The 15,874-nt window shown below is 41.6% G+C and overlaps 1 protein-coding gene across 1 annotated transcript; it reads right to left on the bottom strand.

The window, feature by feature from the left end:
* Positions 1-13,798: 13,798 nt before the first annotated feature.
* mrpl22 (mitochondrial ribosomal protein L22) lies at positions 13,799-15,676 on the bottom strand. Its single transcript, XM_016246180.1, has 7 exons — positions 15,536-15,676; positions 15,396-15,438; positions 15,073-15,208; positions 14,923-14,988; positions 14,718-14,795; positions 14,512-14,581; positions 13,799-14,007 (listed from the first exon to the last, which is right to left on the bottom strand). Exons 1-7 carry the CDS (start codon positions 15,561-15,563, stop codon positions 13,799-13,801), a joined length of 630 nt encoding a protein of 209 aa, XP_016101666.1. The 5' UTR covers positions 15,564-15,676.
* Positions 15,677-15,874: the final 198 nt, after the last annotated feature.

Below are 15,874 nucleotides of genomic sequence, written 5' to 3' on the forward strand. Positions count from 1 at the left end.
GCTAACAGATTTGGTTCATGGCTTTTAACAAAGACTTTTTAACTCCTGTGGGAAAAATACTTGTGGAACCAAAGAAGCTGAAAAATTTAGTGGGCATTGTTGCACTCTATTATGACGTATGAGCAGCTGTATTAGTGATACAAAAATACTAGTCCATTTTTATTTGAAACAACAAATCAAAGTGACATACTCAGGCTGTATACAGGCTACATGGTGCCAATATGTATTTTAGCTGGGTTTCCAACTATACTTAGAGAAATGTGGACATAACAGGTACTTGTAGTGCTGTGTGTTGAGGAGTGGGAGTGAGGGGGAGACCAGGGCTCTAACCTGAAATTGAGGGCACTTGTCAGCTGAAATTGGGGCCAGGAGATAGCATTTTATTTGAGATCACACTGCAGACCTCAGGAGCAGAGCTCTCTAACAAGAGCCACGTGGTACTATGGGGACATTAGTGACAACATTGAGCGCCTCAGCACAGAAATCTTCATCTTATCCAGGTTTGGGTCCCTCTAGTGATGGCTGAGGTTTTAATGGATTAAGGTCAAGAAGTCTGAAACCAGATCAGTGTAAAAGGGCAAGATACGCCTGCAGCAAGAAACCCCAGTGGTGGAAATTGAACAACATTGTAGTACACATTATATAGCCAGGATAAGTCCAAAACTGTTTAAAATTCTATGCTATCCCTTGTGAAAAAGAAGAATATTCTTTGCATACTTCTAAAAAGATTACTTATTAAAGTAAGAGTTTTAAAGAATATTCTTAAGTGCAAATTGAATGTAATGTTTTCAGACACTTAACTGCATGTTATGTTATTCACACTTAAATGAAAATTTATTATTGTTTAAATGTATATTAAATGCCATTAGTTGAACTTAAGAGTAATGTTTCGACCTGCTTAAGTAGGATATCAGTACTTTTTATATCTAATTACGTAATTTCTTCTGTTGTCTTTGAAATATGGTTAAGTGTACTGCTGAATGTACTGTCAAGTAAACTAAAATATGGCATTTCTGTTGAAACATCTGTCATATATTTGTAATTACACATTTGTAATTATGAAGTTGCAGTTCAGTAGATTGAAAAAATATGAACTTCAAATGTAATATTAAATAATATACTGCAATGTTAAGACTGCATACTGTATAAAGATAAAGTGATACAGGCATTCCTCCAGTCATTTATCAAAAAGTGTGTAACGGTTTAATATAACGTACACTCACTCTGTGCTGCAGCCTCTCTCTGTAGTCTCATTCTGACTCCTAAATTCCCTGTACACATGTATATATACACATACACACAGGTATAAATGGTGTACATTACAGTAGTTAACCTAAACATGTTCACATGCTTTCATTACAGTGTGTTAAGAAACATCGTCATGAAAGTGAACTTTCTTTAAGTACACTTAAGTGGCATTATATTTCATTAATATTATATTACCTGCAAGTACAGTTTTTTTAGATTTGAAGTAGACCACAAAGTGTACATTTAATACAATTAAGCACATTTTGATTTTTGATTTCATATTTCATTAGATAATCTGGTGGTATACTAAAAACTAAGGCCTTACTGGAAACTCTTTTATGATCAGATTGGAGCCCAGTTGGGGTGCTGATTACTAGGTCTCAGCTGATAGATAGAGGAAAATGCGCAAAGCAATGCCATTCCCTCAAATTATAAGCCATTAAGGAGCTGCTTCAATTTCACCCTCCTAATTTAATGAGAGGAATAATGACACTGCAAAACAGAATAAAGGACTGTGTCTGTTTCAGATAGAACAACCGGAGCTGGAAGGGTTTACGGTAATTTGGCATTAAACATTTTGGGTGAATTAAATCCACTTATTGAAAATAAAAAATTCATTGCATTCCTCCCTGTGCAGATGAAGCAGTGTTACATATTCAAATAAGTCATAGTGTATTGATCAGTCCACTGAAGGAGAGTAGTAAATGAACCCAAGTGCAGTTTATTTACAATGCGAAATCCAGAATCCAACCAATAAACAAAGACTTGACTTGAAACAAACTTGACATGGCATGAACGGACTTGGCATGAACAGACATGACCATGAACAGAAACACAATTTACCAACAGCAGGTTACAACATTAATACACGACGAGAGACAATGGCAACAAGAGGGCTACTTATAGCAAACACTAAGGGTCACATGACAAGAATCAACCAATGAGCAAACAGAACTGAGAACCACATGACAGGACAATAACCAATGAGGAACAAGACACATGACTTGAACAACCAATCACAACATGACACATACACAGGGCAGAAATACATGAGGGCAAGGGAAGCATGACACTAACATCATGAATGAAATTACAAAATAAAAGACACGAAAACAAGAACATGAAACAAAACCTAAAACAGACCTTACATATTCCCCCCTCAAAAAGGCGGCTCCAGACGCCTAAACCACCCAAAACAACAAAAGTCCAGGAGGGTGGTGGAGCAGAAGTAGTCCAGGGGGCGGGACAGAGGGCCAGGCCCCTGAAGAGGAATAGGACCTGGGGCCTCATTTATAAAACTCTCTGTAGATTTCATCCTAAAAGTGTACGTATGCTCAAAAGCTAGATTTTACGCCAGAACCTGCACAAAAATCCCTTTATAAATCCCAGTCAGGGGAAGATTGTGCGTACGTGCATCTCCATCCCGTCTCCTCCCCGAAATCACCATATATGGAGCTTACAACGCCTAGTTTTACTATGCATAACCTCATCTGCATATCCTTTCCATGCATATTCCCATCCACGTGACATCATGTTTAACACCGTCAAAGATAAAAGACATTAAGGAAATATGAGATACGGACTATAAATGCCATCAAAAATCAACCAATATCCTTGTTATGTTTTAGAATAAATATATCAAGATAAAAACAAAAATAAAAACAGTTTAAAATAGTTATCAGATAAATATTTTAGAATAAAGTTGATCTCATTCTTTAACACTGGCCAAATAGTAGCCGATTTCAATTGTTTTAAACAATTCAAATCAAACATACTCAGTTACTAACATAACCTCGGTTCCCTGAGATACGGGAACGAGTACTGCGTCTTGCTTAAGACTCATATGGGAAAAAGCCTTTTTTCTCCTGAACTGAAGCCTATTCATTCACGGCCATTGGTTCGTGCAGAGCTTAAAAAACGAACCAATGGCGATGAAACCCGCCAAAGCCCGCCAGAATGGGCGGGGCATCTGGCTATATAAGCGGGCGCTCGCCACAGGATTCTCAGGTTTACTTCGACTGAGTCGTGCAGCTACATAGCACAGCAAGTAACGCAGTACTCGTTCCCGTATCTCAGGGAACCGAGGTTACGTTAGTAACCAAGTACGTTCCCTTTCGATACTTCACTCATACCGCGTCTTGCTTAAGACACATATGGGAACAGTCTAATCACGCCGTGCTAATGTAGTGGAATGACTTAAGGTATAACTTCCATAAGCAACCAATGCTTATAGAGAAGTCATCAATAACCCAAGGCTAAAATGGGCTGAGCTTTCTAGGTCACAACCGGCCCGGTTAATCGTTCCAGAGTATACCCGTAACTTCGACACCCAGGGGTCAAGAGCTAACAGGTGAACAATACCAGAGAACTTGGGCACGGTACGGCCAAGGGCTTTCTGTCATGTCCGTTTAAGCAGCGCATGCCATTTCAAGCGGAAAGGACCCTGGCCTGTAAGGCCAGGACTTCCAGGTTATAAAACCTCGCAAATGTGGACGGTGAGGCCCAGCCGGCCGCCTCACAAATATCCGCAATGGATACACCACTGGACCATGCCCATGACGAGGCGATGCCTCTAGTCGAGTGGGCCCGTACTCCAATGGGGCATTGGAGGCCCAAGGAAGAGTGTGCTAGCGAGATGGCATCTACTATCCATCTAAAGAGTCTTTGCTTCGTAACCGGAAACCCCTTGGTGCAGTTACCGAAGCTGACAAGAGTTGTTCCGATAGCCTATAGGGAGCGGAACGCTCAATATAGATTCTCAATGCCCTGACGGGACAGAGCAGAGTTAGCTCTCTGTCCTCTTTAGTTGGAGGAAGCGCGTAGAGCGTAATGACCTGTGCTCTGAACGGAGTGGAGAGCACTTTAAGTATGTAATCGTGCCTCAGTTTCAGGATGACTTTAGAGTAGTTAGGCACGAATTCCAGGCAGGCAGGGCTAATTGAGAATGCCTGCAGGTTCCCTATTTGCTTTACTGATGCCAGTGCCAGAAGCAGAGCAGTCTTTAACGACAGCGACCTAATGTTGACGGCCTGTAGCGGCTCGAAAGCGGGGCCCTTCAGGGCCCTCAGCACAGTGGGAAGGTCCCATTAAGGGACGGTTGGGGGACGAGGCGGATTCAGCCTCCTTGCACCCTTCAGGAAGCTGATGACCGTGCTATTTTTGCACACTGATTGGCCCTCATAGCCGCCACATAGATTTTGAGCGTGGAAGGGGAGCGAACCTTATCCAGCAGCTCTTGTAGAAATGACAGCACCTCTGCTAATTCAGAAGTGAGAGTGTCTTTGCCACGGTTTAAACACCAGGCAGAGAAAAAAAGACCACTTTAAGGCATAGAGGCGTCTCGTAGACGGAGCTCTAGCCTACGAAATTGTGTTTAAGAATCGCTCTGGGAGACATGAAGCCTCTCGTCGAGCGGCCAGAAGTGCAGGGCCCATAGGTCGGGCCGAGGATGCCATAATGTCCCGTTCGCTTGGGAGAGGAGATCCCGTCTTAGTGGAACAGGCCAAGGGGCCGCTATCAGTAGCTGAGTCAGCTCTGATAGCCACAGCTGGTTCATCCAAAGGGGGGCTACCAGGAAAACCCTGTGTTTTTCTTCCCTCACTCGCCTGATTACCAGTGGGATCAGAGCAATCGGGGGGAAAGCATAGAGAAGGAGGTTGGGCCAATCATGGGCCAACGCGTTCCTGGTCTTTGAGAAATATATTTGGCAGTGAGAGTTGTCTTCTGAAGCGAAGAGGTCTTCCTTGGCCTCGCCTAAGATCTCCCAGATTTTCTGAACCGTTTGCAGATGGAGGGTCCACTCTCCTGAGGGGACATGTGTCTGTCGTGACAACTGTCCTTCTGTGAACCATCCCCATGGCCACTCCCTGTTCCATCCAGCGGAAGTTCTTCCAGGGGGTCAGGGCCAATACACAAGCCTGACTCACCCTGATATGCAGGCGTCTGTGACGCCACGCATGGGATGGAACCCGTGGTTTCAACCAGCACTGAAGGGCCGCATACGCAGCAGACCCAACTGTAACACTGGAGATGCTGCTGCCATGAGGCCCAGCATCCTTTGAAACGCTTGAGAGGGTGAGCGGTACCGATCTCAAAGGAGGTCGCCAGCCTCCGTATGGCCAGAGCTCGTTCCGGCGTGACTACAGCTTTCATTTGGGCTGAGTCAAAAGTCGTTCCCAGGAATGAAATTCGCTGGCTGGGAAGCAACGAGCTCTTGGCAAAATTGACCCTGAGTCCCAGGCACTCCAGGTGGCTGAGGAGGAGGGTCCTGTGAGATATTAATTCTGCTTCCGACTGGGCCAGAATGAGCCAGTCGTCGAGTTAATTGATAATACGGATTCCCGTCTGTCTTAGAGGGGACTTCGTAAAAGTGCGGGGGCAGGGACAGAACGAAGGGAAGGACCCTATATAGATAAGCCACTCCTCGAAGGCGAATCTCAAGAATGGCCTGTGACGAGGGGCTATCTGGATGTGAAAGTATGCATCCTTCAGGTCCAGAGAAAAGAACCAGTCTCCCGAGCAAATTTGTGCGAGGATCTGTTTCAGTGTAATCATTGTAATCATCCTGAACATTATGTAGCCTAAACTCAGTACTCATCTCCATTAATGAGTGTTATTTTTAATCTAATTGTTTATATCAAAATTAAAACAGTTTAAAATACTTAATTGTTTTGCTCACTGTAGTAAAAGTGTGCGTACGCATGGGTCAGAGTTTGCATGCAGGTGAGCAAATCTTCCCGTCAAATTAGTTTTTATAAATCCCATCTTTTGCGTAGGAAGTGGCGTACGCCTCTTTCAGGGCAGGTTTTGTGCGTACGCAACAGTTATAAATGAGGCCCCTGGGCCATGAAGCAGTGGCAGACAGTGGAACAATGGAGGTCCTGGACCTGGGCCATGGAGCAGTGGCTCGGCCTGCTCCGCCATGGCTCCCTGCTTCTCTGGATCTGATCCATGGCCCAGGACCTCCATTGTTCCACTGTCTGCCTCTGATCCATGGCCCAGATCCAGAGGAGCATGGAGCCATGGGGGAGCCAGCAGAGCAGAAATCCATGGCGGTGCAGGCAGAGTAGAAATCCATAGCGGAGCAGGCAAGACTGGAACACAGAGCACAGAGAGGTTAACAACAGCCTCTACGGCCGCAACAGAGCAGACAGAGTTCATTAGCGGCCTCCATGGCCGTAACAGGACAGGCAGAGAGTTCATGAACGGCCTCCTTGGTCGAGACAGGACAGGCAGAGAGTTCATGAGCGGCCTCCATGGCTGTGGCAGGACAGACAGTGAGTTCATGGATGGCAACCTTGGCCGTGACAGGACAGGCTGAGAGTTCATGGGCGGGCACCACCGCCTTGGGAGGTTCTGCAGCGGAAGCCTCCACCTCTGGAGGTTCTGCAGCGGACGCCGCCACCTCTGGAGGCACTGGAGTGGCTCGGTGGAAATGAGAGGCCTCTGGTGCAAACTCATGGACAGGAGAGGCCTCTGAGGCAGATTCATGGACAGAAGAGGCCCCTGGAGCAGACTCGTGGACAGAAGAGGCCCCTGGAGCAGACTCGTGGACAGAAGATGCCTCTGTAGCAGACCCGTGGACAGATGAGGCCTCTGGAGTGCAGTGTGCAGCCCACACGCTCAAAATGGAGACCACCAACATGGGCAGTGCTGCATACAGTGGGATGCCTGCCAGGCTTGAGAGCATAGAAACCACTGGGATGTCAGCCGCTCGCACTGACATCAGTGGTGGGTCCATCACATTAGCAATCAGTCTCGTCAGTCTTGGCCCAATCTCCGCATTCGCAGGAGACGGCCATCTTGGCCGGGGAGTCAGGCTTGACATGAGCAGACTCTGAAATGGCGGTCATGATTGGACGAGGCTCTGAAATGGTGGCCATGTCGTGACGAGACACTGGACGATCAGCTGCGACATGACGAGACTCTGGACGATCAGTTGAGATGTGATGACTCTTGAAGATCAGCTGAGATGTGATGAGACTTTGTAAGATCAGCTGAGACATGACGAGACTCTAGAAGGGCGGCCATTTTGCAAAGAGACTCTTGTGTGGCAGCCATCTTGCGACGAAGCTCTTGAATGGCGGCCATGTTGTGAAGAATCTCTTGAGTGGCCGGCATGACGTGAGCAGGCTCTGGCTTGGCAGAAGTGACGTGAGCAGGCCCTGGGGTAGCAGACATGACGTTAGCAGACTCTGGCTTGACAGACATGACGTGATCAGGCTTTAACTTGGTGGAAATGACATGAGTAGACTTTGACTTAACTGGCATGACGTGAGCAGTTTCTTACTTGACAGGCATGATGTGAGCAGGCTCTGGAGTAGCAGGCGTGATGTTAGCAGGCATGACGTGAACAGGTTGTGGCTTGGCAGACATGATGTTAGCAGACTTTGATGAAGTGTCGTGTTACTCCTCCACGACACCCACAGTAATAGCAGATCCACTCAACCGTAAAGCAAAGTCAATATACTGCTCAAGAGTCCAGTGAGTAGTATTGTGTGGCATTAAACTTGATTTGTTCTTAATTAAACCAAAATGAAAAATGTATTTTAGGAAGGTTTCATTGAATCCACGTGGTAGTGAAGCTCACAGAACTCAGCCACGTAATCCTCTATGGGTAGGTCTCCCTGTCGGAGATGAACTAGGCGATCTGCTGGGTTCATTTTTGCGGTCGTGTATTCTGTAATGATCAGTCCACTGAAGGAGAGTAGTAGATGAACCCAAGTGCAGTTTATTTACAATGTGAAATCCAGAATCCAAACAATAAACAAAGACTTGACTTGACATGGCATGAACAGACTTGGCATGAACGGACTTAACCGTGAACAGAAACACAACTCACCAACAGCAGGTTACAACATCAATACACGACGAGAGACGATGGCAACAAGAGGGCTACTTATAGCAAATACTAAGGGTCACATGACAAGAATCAACCAATGAGCAAACAGAACTGAGAACCACACGACAGGACAATAACCAATGAGGAACAAGACACATGACTTGAACAACCAATCACAACATGACACATACACAGGGCAGAAATACATGAGGGCAAGTATATGTATAAGTATATAAGTAAATGACACTAACATCATGAATGAAATTACAAAATAAAAGACATGAAAACAAGAACATGAAACAAAACCCAAAACAGACCTTACACACAGACCTATCCGATATACAGCAGGATCCAAGAAAGCTTAATTGAAGCTTAATTGAAAATGTGGACTACAAAATGTTTTTGTATTTGGTTTATTTTTTGCTCCTCCTTGTGTAAAACCAGATGATCGTGATCTACAGCATGATTTCAGAATGTTCCACTGATTTGTTCTGGCTAATAATAAAGACTCTATTAATTCATATAAACAAAAGTAGAAGTTAACTCCAGAATGTAAATATTTCAACAAACATTTTGTACAGATTATAAAGGCAAAGGCCAAAACTATACATTTTTGTCAGTTTTAATAGTCATGTCTGTGGCAAATGCAAATCAAGACTTAATAACATGATTTATTTATTTTTTATCAGTGTTGCTACTCTAGGGCTCCCATGACAGTTTTTCCCAACACTTGAGTTGTTGAAGAGGCTGTGGGCACAAAACTTCTACTTATATGTGCACCCTTGTATATATACTGAATAGCCATAACAATAAAACCACATGGATAATATTGTGTAAAGGTCCCCCTTTGTGCTGCAAAAACAGCTCTGATGTGCTGAGGCATGGACTCCAAGAGACTCGGAATGTGTCCTGTGGTATCTGGCATCAAGGCATTAGTCAAGTCAAGTCAAGTCACCTTTATTTATATAGCGCTTTTAACAATACAGATTGTGTCAAAGCAACTCTATAGCATTAATTAGGAAAATAGTGTGTCAATAATGCAAAATGACAATTGTAAACACTTAATTTTCAAAGGCAGTTCATCATTGAATTCAGTGATGTCATCATCCAGCTCAGTTCAGTTTAAATAGTATCTGTGCAATCAAGTCGACGATATTGCTGGAAATTAAGTGTCCCCAACTAAGCAAGCCAGAGGTAACAGCGGCAAGGAACCAATACTCCATCAGTGACAGAATGGAGAAAAAACCTTGGGAGAAACCAGGCTCAGTCGGGGGGCCAGTTCTCCTCTGGCCAGACGAAAACAGCAGTTTAATTCCATGCAGCAAAGTCACATTGTGCAGAGGACTCATCTGGTTCCTGTGGTCTTGTCCCAGTGGTCATCTGAGACGAGGTCTTTACTGGGGATCTGTCTCTGGGGCTCATCTAGCTGTCCTGGTCTCCGCTGACATTCAGGGCTGTAGAGGTCTTCTCTAGGTGCTAATCCACCATCTGGGCTGGATACATACTAGATCCAGGTGACTGCAGTGACCATCTGATCTGGATACAGACTGGATCTGGTGACTACGGTGACCTCGGAATAAGAAAGAAACATACTAATATTAGCGTAGATGCCGTTCTTCTTACGATGTAGTGAGTACATCGGGTGTTATTAGAAGTGTTCCCGGTTCCAGTTGTCCTAATTAATGCAGCCTAAAAATCCTTTAACGGATTTTAATATTAGAAATGTGTTAGTGTGTTATGTGTAAGCCAGGTTAAAGAGATGACAGAGTGTGTCTGCCTCCCGAACAATGTTAGGTACGTCATTCCATAGTTTGGGCGCTAAACAGAAAAAGGATCTGCTGCCCGCAGTTGATTTTGATATTCTAGGTATGATCAAATTGCCAGAGTTTTGAGAGCGCAGCGGACGTGGAGGACTATAATGCAATAAGAGCTTGTTCAAATACTGAGGTGCTAAACCATTTAGGGCTTTATAAGTAATAAGCAAGATTTTAAAATCTATACAATGTTTAATAGGGAGCCAGTGCGGTGTTGACAGAACCGGGCTAATATGGTCATAATTCCTGGTTCTAGTAAGAACTCTAGCTGCTGCATTTTGGACCAGCTGGAGTTTGTTTATTAAGCATGCAGAACAACCACCCAAAAAAGCATTACAGTAATCTAACCTTGAGGTCATGAACGCATGAATTAACATTTCTGCATTTGACATTGAGAGCATAGATCGTAATTTAGATATATTTTTGAGATGGAAAAATGCAGTTTTACAGATGCTAGAAACGTGGCTTTCAAAGGAAATATTGCTTCTTTTCAGAATTTAGCAGTAAGAAATTACTCATCATCCAGTTTTTTATATCGACAATGCATTCCGTTAGTTTTCAAATTGGTATGTTTCACCAGGCCTCAAAGAAATATAGAGCTGAGTATCATCAGCATAACAGTGAAAGCTAACACCGTGTTTTCTGATGATATCTCCCAAGGGTAACATGTAAAGCGTGAAAAGTAATGGCCCTAGTACTGAGCCTTGAGGTACTCCATACTGCACTTGTGATCGATATGATAACTCTTCATTCACTGCTACGAATTGATGGCGGTCAGATAAGAACGATTTGAACCATGCTAATGCAAGCCAGCAGCCATGTCACCCTGTAGCCCAAGACTGGTTGCCCCCTGAAGCTAAGCAGGATTGAGGCTGGTCAGTACCTGGATGGGAGACCTCCTGAGAAAACTAGGTTGCTGCTGAAAGAGGTGTTGGTGAGGCCAGCAGGGAGTGCTCACCCTGCAGTCTGTGTGGGTCCTAATGCCCCAGTATAGTGACGGGGACACTATACTGTAAAAAGCACTGTCCTTCGGATGAGATGTTAAACTGAGTTCCTGACTCTCTGTGGTCATTAAAAATTCCAGGATGTCCTTCGAAAAAGAGTAGGGGTATAACCCCGGCATCCTGGCCAAATTTGCCCATTGGCCTCTGACCATCATGGCTTCCTAATCATCCCCATACATTGATTGGCTTCATCACTCTTTCTCCTCTCCACCAATAAGCTGGTGCGTGGTGGGCCATTTTGGGTTAATTTAACCCAGCAGTAGGCCTATAGTAAATTGCAAACAATATTTGAATTAAATAAAACAGTCCACCATGTTTATTGATACATTACCTGATATATAATGTATGTATGACCTACTGTATTTGTTGTAGCCACTTACGCTGTAACTACATGGAACAAGGGTGGAACAAAGCACCACTTTAATTTACAGGCCGCAAATGTTGTATTTACCCTGTAACTACATACATGGAACAAGGGAGGAACAAGTTGGACTTAAACACAGAACAAGTGTATATTTGCACAGTAATTACAGAGAAAAAAATTGCACTAGTTTTAATTTAATTGTTCGATGGCCAAATTAAACCCTCTACATTTTTTTTGCTATAAAAACATCACAGTATACATCCACTGAAATACAAATGTTGAATCATGTATTTTTTCTGCGAACAGCTGGAAAGAGGTAAACTTGTTTAAGCTGCATTGAACCTTGAAGGTATATCATGCAAAGTTATTTGGTGATAGTGGTGTTGAGAAGTTGCTGGTGTGAAGTTGCTGAAATCGACGAATAAGCTTTCATAAGGTAAATAGACTCGTGAATTATAAATCATAGCAGAAATTCATTAACTCATCATGTTCAGTAATCTCCATCATGTCCATCCTTTAATAATAGAATGTGTACCCCATGGTTAAAAAATACCTATACGCCTATAATAAAATACCAATATAAAATTATGAAAAGTATATATCGTCTTTCTAAATCATTCCCAAACGTAAGATTGTTGTTTAGGCCATACATACCATGTAATATTAGAATAAGCACCTCTTAGTTTCAAAATACTTACAGTATAAATTATTTGTAATTTTACAGGTTGATACTCCTTTATTCCCCAAACTTTGCATATTATTCCCTTATACCTACACGGAGGTACTGAATAGGTAGACTATAATTACAAAAAAGTTACACTGTAACTTCAGTATGCTTACGCATTTCTTTGCAGGTTGCATATCTGGTTGTTACCCCCTTATTACCCAAACGTAACACATTGTTCCCTTATACCTACACGTATGTTCTTTATAGGTATAATTACAGAAACGTACACTGTAAATTCAGTTCTTTGCGGGTTGTAAGCTAAAGAGTTACCCCATTTTTCTCTAAGAAGGAACATAATTGTGAGGATATACCTTTTCTAGTATCTTGGACAGAAAAGGGAGATTCGAGATTCAAGTTGTGGTTTTTTGATGAGAGGCTTAATAACAGCCAGTTTGAAGGTTTTGGGGACATATCCTAATGACAATGACGAATTAATAATAGTCAGAAGAGGATCTATGACTTCTGGAAGCACCTCTTTTTGGAGCTTAGATAAAATAGGGTCTAACATACGTTGTTGGTTTAGATGATTTAACAAGTTTATACAATTCTTCCTCTCCTATAGTAGAGAATGAGTGGAATTGTTCCAATAGCACACTATCTGATACTGTAGCTGACGGCTGCATGGTTACAATTTTATCTCTAATAGTATCGATCTTGGAAGTAAAGTAGTTCATAAAGTCATTACTGCTGTGCTGTTGGGAAATGTCAACACCTGTAGCAGCAGAGCAGTCCTGCAATTTGGGAGGTGGAGCCTCCATATTGGATTTGTCCATCCACAACATCCCATATATCCCATCGGCTTTTGATCTGGGGAATTTGGTGGTAGACAGGAGTCATTGTTTGGACTTTGACCAGTGTGCTGCTGTGCAGCCCCATATGCAGCAAAACTGCAGTGCATTGTGACACTTTTCTATCATGGCCAGCATTACATTTTTCAGCAATTTGAGTTATAGTAGCTCTTCTGTGTGACCAGACAGCCTCTCACTCCCCACCACTTTTGTTAGATACTAACCACTGTATACTAGGAATATCCCACAAGACTTGCTGTTTTGGAGATGCTCCGATTCAGTCATCTATCCATCACTATATTTGACCAATGTCAAAATAATTTTTCCAACACATGAAATTCAAAATTCACTTGCTGCCTAATATATTTCACTACTTCAAATGTAATTTACAATATTATTCACTTCATCTGTCAGTGGTTTAATGTTGTGTATAATACGTTTTCTATTTTAAAACATTTTAAAATAGTTTATTCCTGTTTGGCAAAGCTATGTAAAAATCAAACGACTTACTTGTTCTGACCTGCACTTACTAAAATATATAAGTGATCATACTAAATTTTATTATATTTTAAGTGCTTAAAAACGACATTGCTGACAAATGGGTATAACCAAGTGGTTTGAAGGATAGTGTCAAGGATTTGTAAATATTTAAAAATGACAAATAATTAGTTAATGGGAGCTGCACTGTGATCACTAAATACGAGTGTTTTAATGTCATCAAATGATTCCTGTTCTAAATATGCCTGACAAGATTTTTTTGTAAATAAACCATTGTCACACCGAATGACTTTTTTTCTCTGTACATTATGATAGAAATTTATAATAGTCATTATTTTATATTTTAATGCACAGGGGAAAATTTGATTTTTTTTATTATTATTTTGGTTTTTGAAAACCCCCTTTCATCTTTGATCCACAAGATAAAACAAGAGCTGTGCTTGGTGTGATTTCTTTATTCTTCAGTTATTATTTACATGAGCACATTACCAAAACATCAAAGAGACTTTTTAAACTATAGGGAGTGAATAATTGTTCGGTTCCTCAGTTGCTCCACATACTCCTTGGCCTGGTCGAATCCTGTCTTCTGCTCAACTTTGGGCGGGACTCCCTCAACAAGCTTTACGAAGTAGTGGCAGTGCACTTTGTCCATGATGCCGAACATTCCACGTCCATGATAACGAATGCGCTTTAGGTATTTTCCCTTGCCAGAGAATGATTCAGCTGTTGAAGTCAGACCAAAAGAAAACATAATTCAGATGTTACAATTAACGGTTTAAACTGAAGTCAAAGAGCAGTGTTCATAAAATTACATTCAATCCAGAAAATAAATACATTACTCAAAATAAAATACAAAAGAAGCATACATAACATAACACATTAAACATTGCCTTTTCATGCACTAAATGTAGATTCATTTTGTGTCTTAAGCAAAACCACCAATTAATTTTTTATTTTTTTTGTGGTTGAGTCTCAATTGGCTAGCTTGCAAACACATCAAAATGTTTCTTCTGTGTCTCAAAATGTGCGGGCAATTACCCACCCACCGATACTACAATTTCAACCGAAGGGGACCAGAGCTGGCTGATAAATTAAAGATACTTTAAGCAGGTTGAAATGCTGAAATAACTTTTTTTGAATGCACAAAAAAAAAAAACATTACTCCACAAGAAAAACAACAAGTGTACTAATCGTTTCATGTTAATGTTTGGCAGGTATCAAACTTACCAATATATAGATTTGATTTGTATTCCACATTGAGATTTCTGACCGCCATGTCCTGAGCTTCCAATATCACCTTTAACACATAAAAAAACTTGTACTTCAATAATACTTTTACTTTTTTTTGTTTTACTGCAAAATACATATTTTAATCAATATTATTTGAGCAGTTCAACAGATATTCCTGTCATATCAACTGTTTGTATTTTTACCTCTCTGATTATTTTAGCTCCCTTCTTGTCGTTGAACTCGAGCTGAGTGAGTGCCTGGTCAATGGTCATACCTCTGATCTGTAAAAACATTCATCACCAAAATAATGTAACCAACTATACATTATTACTCCATATGCTATGCATATGCCATGTTACCTACTAAAGTGCAACTATCAATAAATGAGTCCTAACACATATTACTCACCAATTTAGCCAAGTACCACATCTTGTCTTTGCTGTATTTAATCTGTCGTCTGCAGTGATAAATCTCCTATTATACATAAAAAAAAGACAAACTCTAAATAAATGTAACCCCATAATGAACTTGCAAAAGTAAATTAAATGAATTACTAACAGCAGGTCTGCGTGGTTCATCTTTCTGTTGAGGTGGATATACAATCAGACTTTTCCTTTCCCAGTGTTTGCTATTTAACTCTGTACTTGTGTGAAGACAAGACACCTGAGATAACGTTGATGAAGATCCAAGCAACCTAAATGGAGCAAGACAGATTGTAAAACAATAAATAGGCTGCGGCTCAAAACCTAGCATTAAACAGCACATTGATGGCCAAAAATGCTGTTTATCTAGGTATGTTTTAAGACACAGCCACACTGATTTTATTAGTTTTCAGTCGGTGTCCTTTTACATTTCACAGCAACTGCATGTGGTTTTCTTACCTAGAGCGAATATGTCCACAAGCACGACCAATTGCGGCTAAACCTATAAACAATGTCCATGTAATTTCCAGTTAAAACAAAATTAACGGAAATGCATATATACATGTAAATAAAAAGAAAGTATATTTGGTTTGACTCACCAGCCCAAGTCACCACGGAGGCCGCCATATTGATGATCACGGATGTCCGATTCGTGAGCGAATCGTTCTTTTGATTTGAATCTTTTCAGTGAATCAGTTGAGCCGACACCTCCGTTAAAACGAAACATCTGATCTGATTTATTCGTTAGCAAATCCGACTGAAATGTAAAACATGTTTGTGAATTTTTATATTTTTCAGTGTCAATGCAAATATTTTGATTCTTAATGACTTTGCGTTGCGTTATTAGTTAAATTATGGCTGCAACAACTGGACAGGGACGCATTAAATTACAATATACTCCCATATATATCGAAAAACGGCAGTAACGTTAAGTGCCT

This window comes from Sinocyclocheilus grahami, unplaced genomic scaffold, assembly GCF_001515645.1.
Source record: "Sinocyclocheilus grahami isolate Dianchi unplaced genomic scaffold, SAMN03320097.WGS_v1.1 scaffold788.1, whole genome shotgun sequence".
In the NCBI taxonomy this organism is placed as follows: Eukaryota; Metazoa; Chordata; class Actinopteri; order Cypriniformes; family Cyprinidae; genus Sinocyclocheilus; species Sinocyclocheilus grahami.

Bases quoted from the DNA above. Each gene is read 5' to 3' on its own strand.
- mrpl22 (XM_016246180.1), bottom strand. From the start codon at position 15,563: ATGGCGGCCTCCGTGGTGACTTGGGCTG. The intron at 15,209-15,395 runs GTAAGAAAACCA...TGCTCCATTTAG, and splicing joins TGTGGACATATTCGCTCTAG to GTTGCTTGGATCTTCATCAA. The intron at 14,796-14,922 runs GTGAGTAATATG...ATGTTTTTACAG, and splicing joins TGTGGTACTTGGCTAAATTG to ATCAGAGGTATGACCATTGA.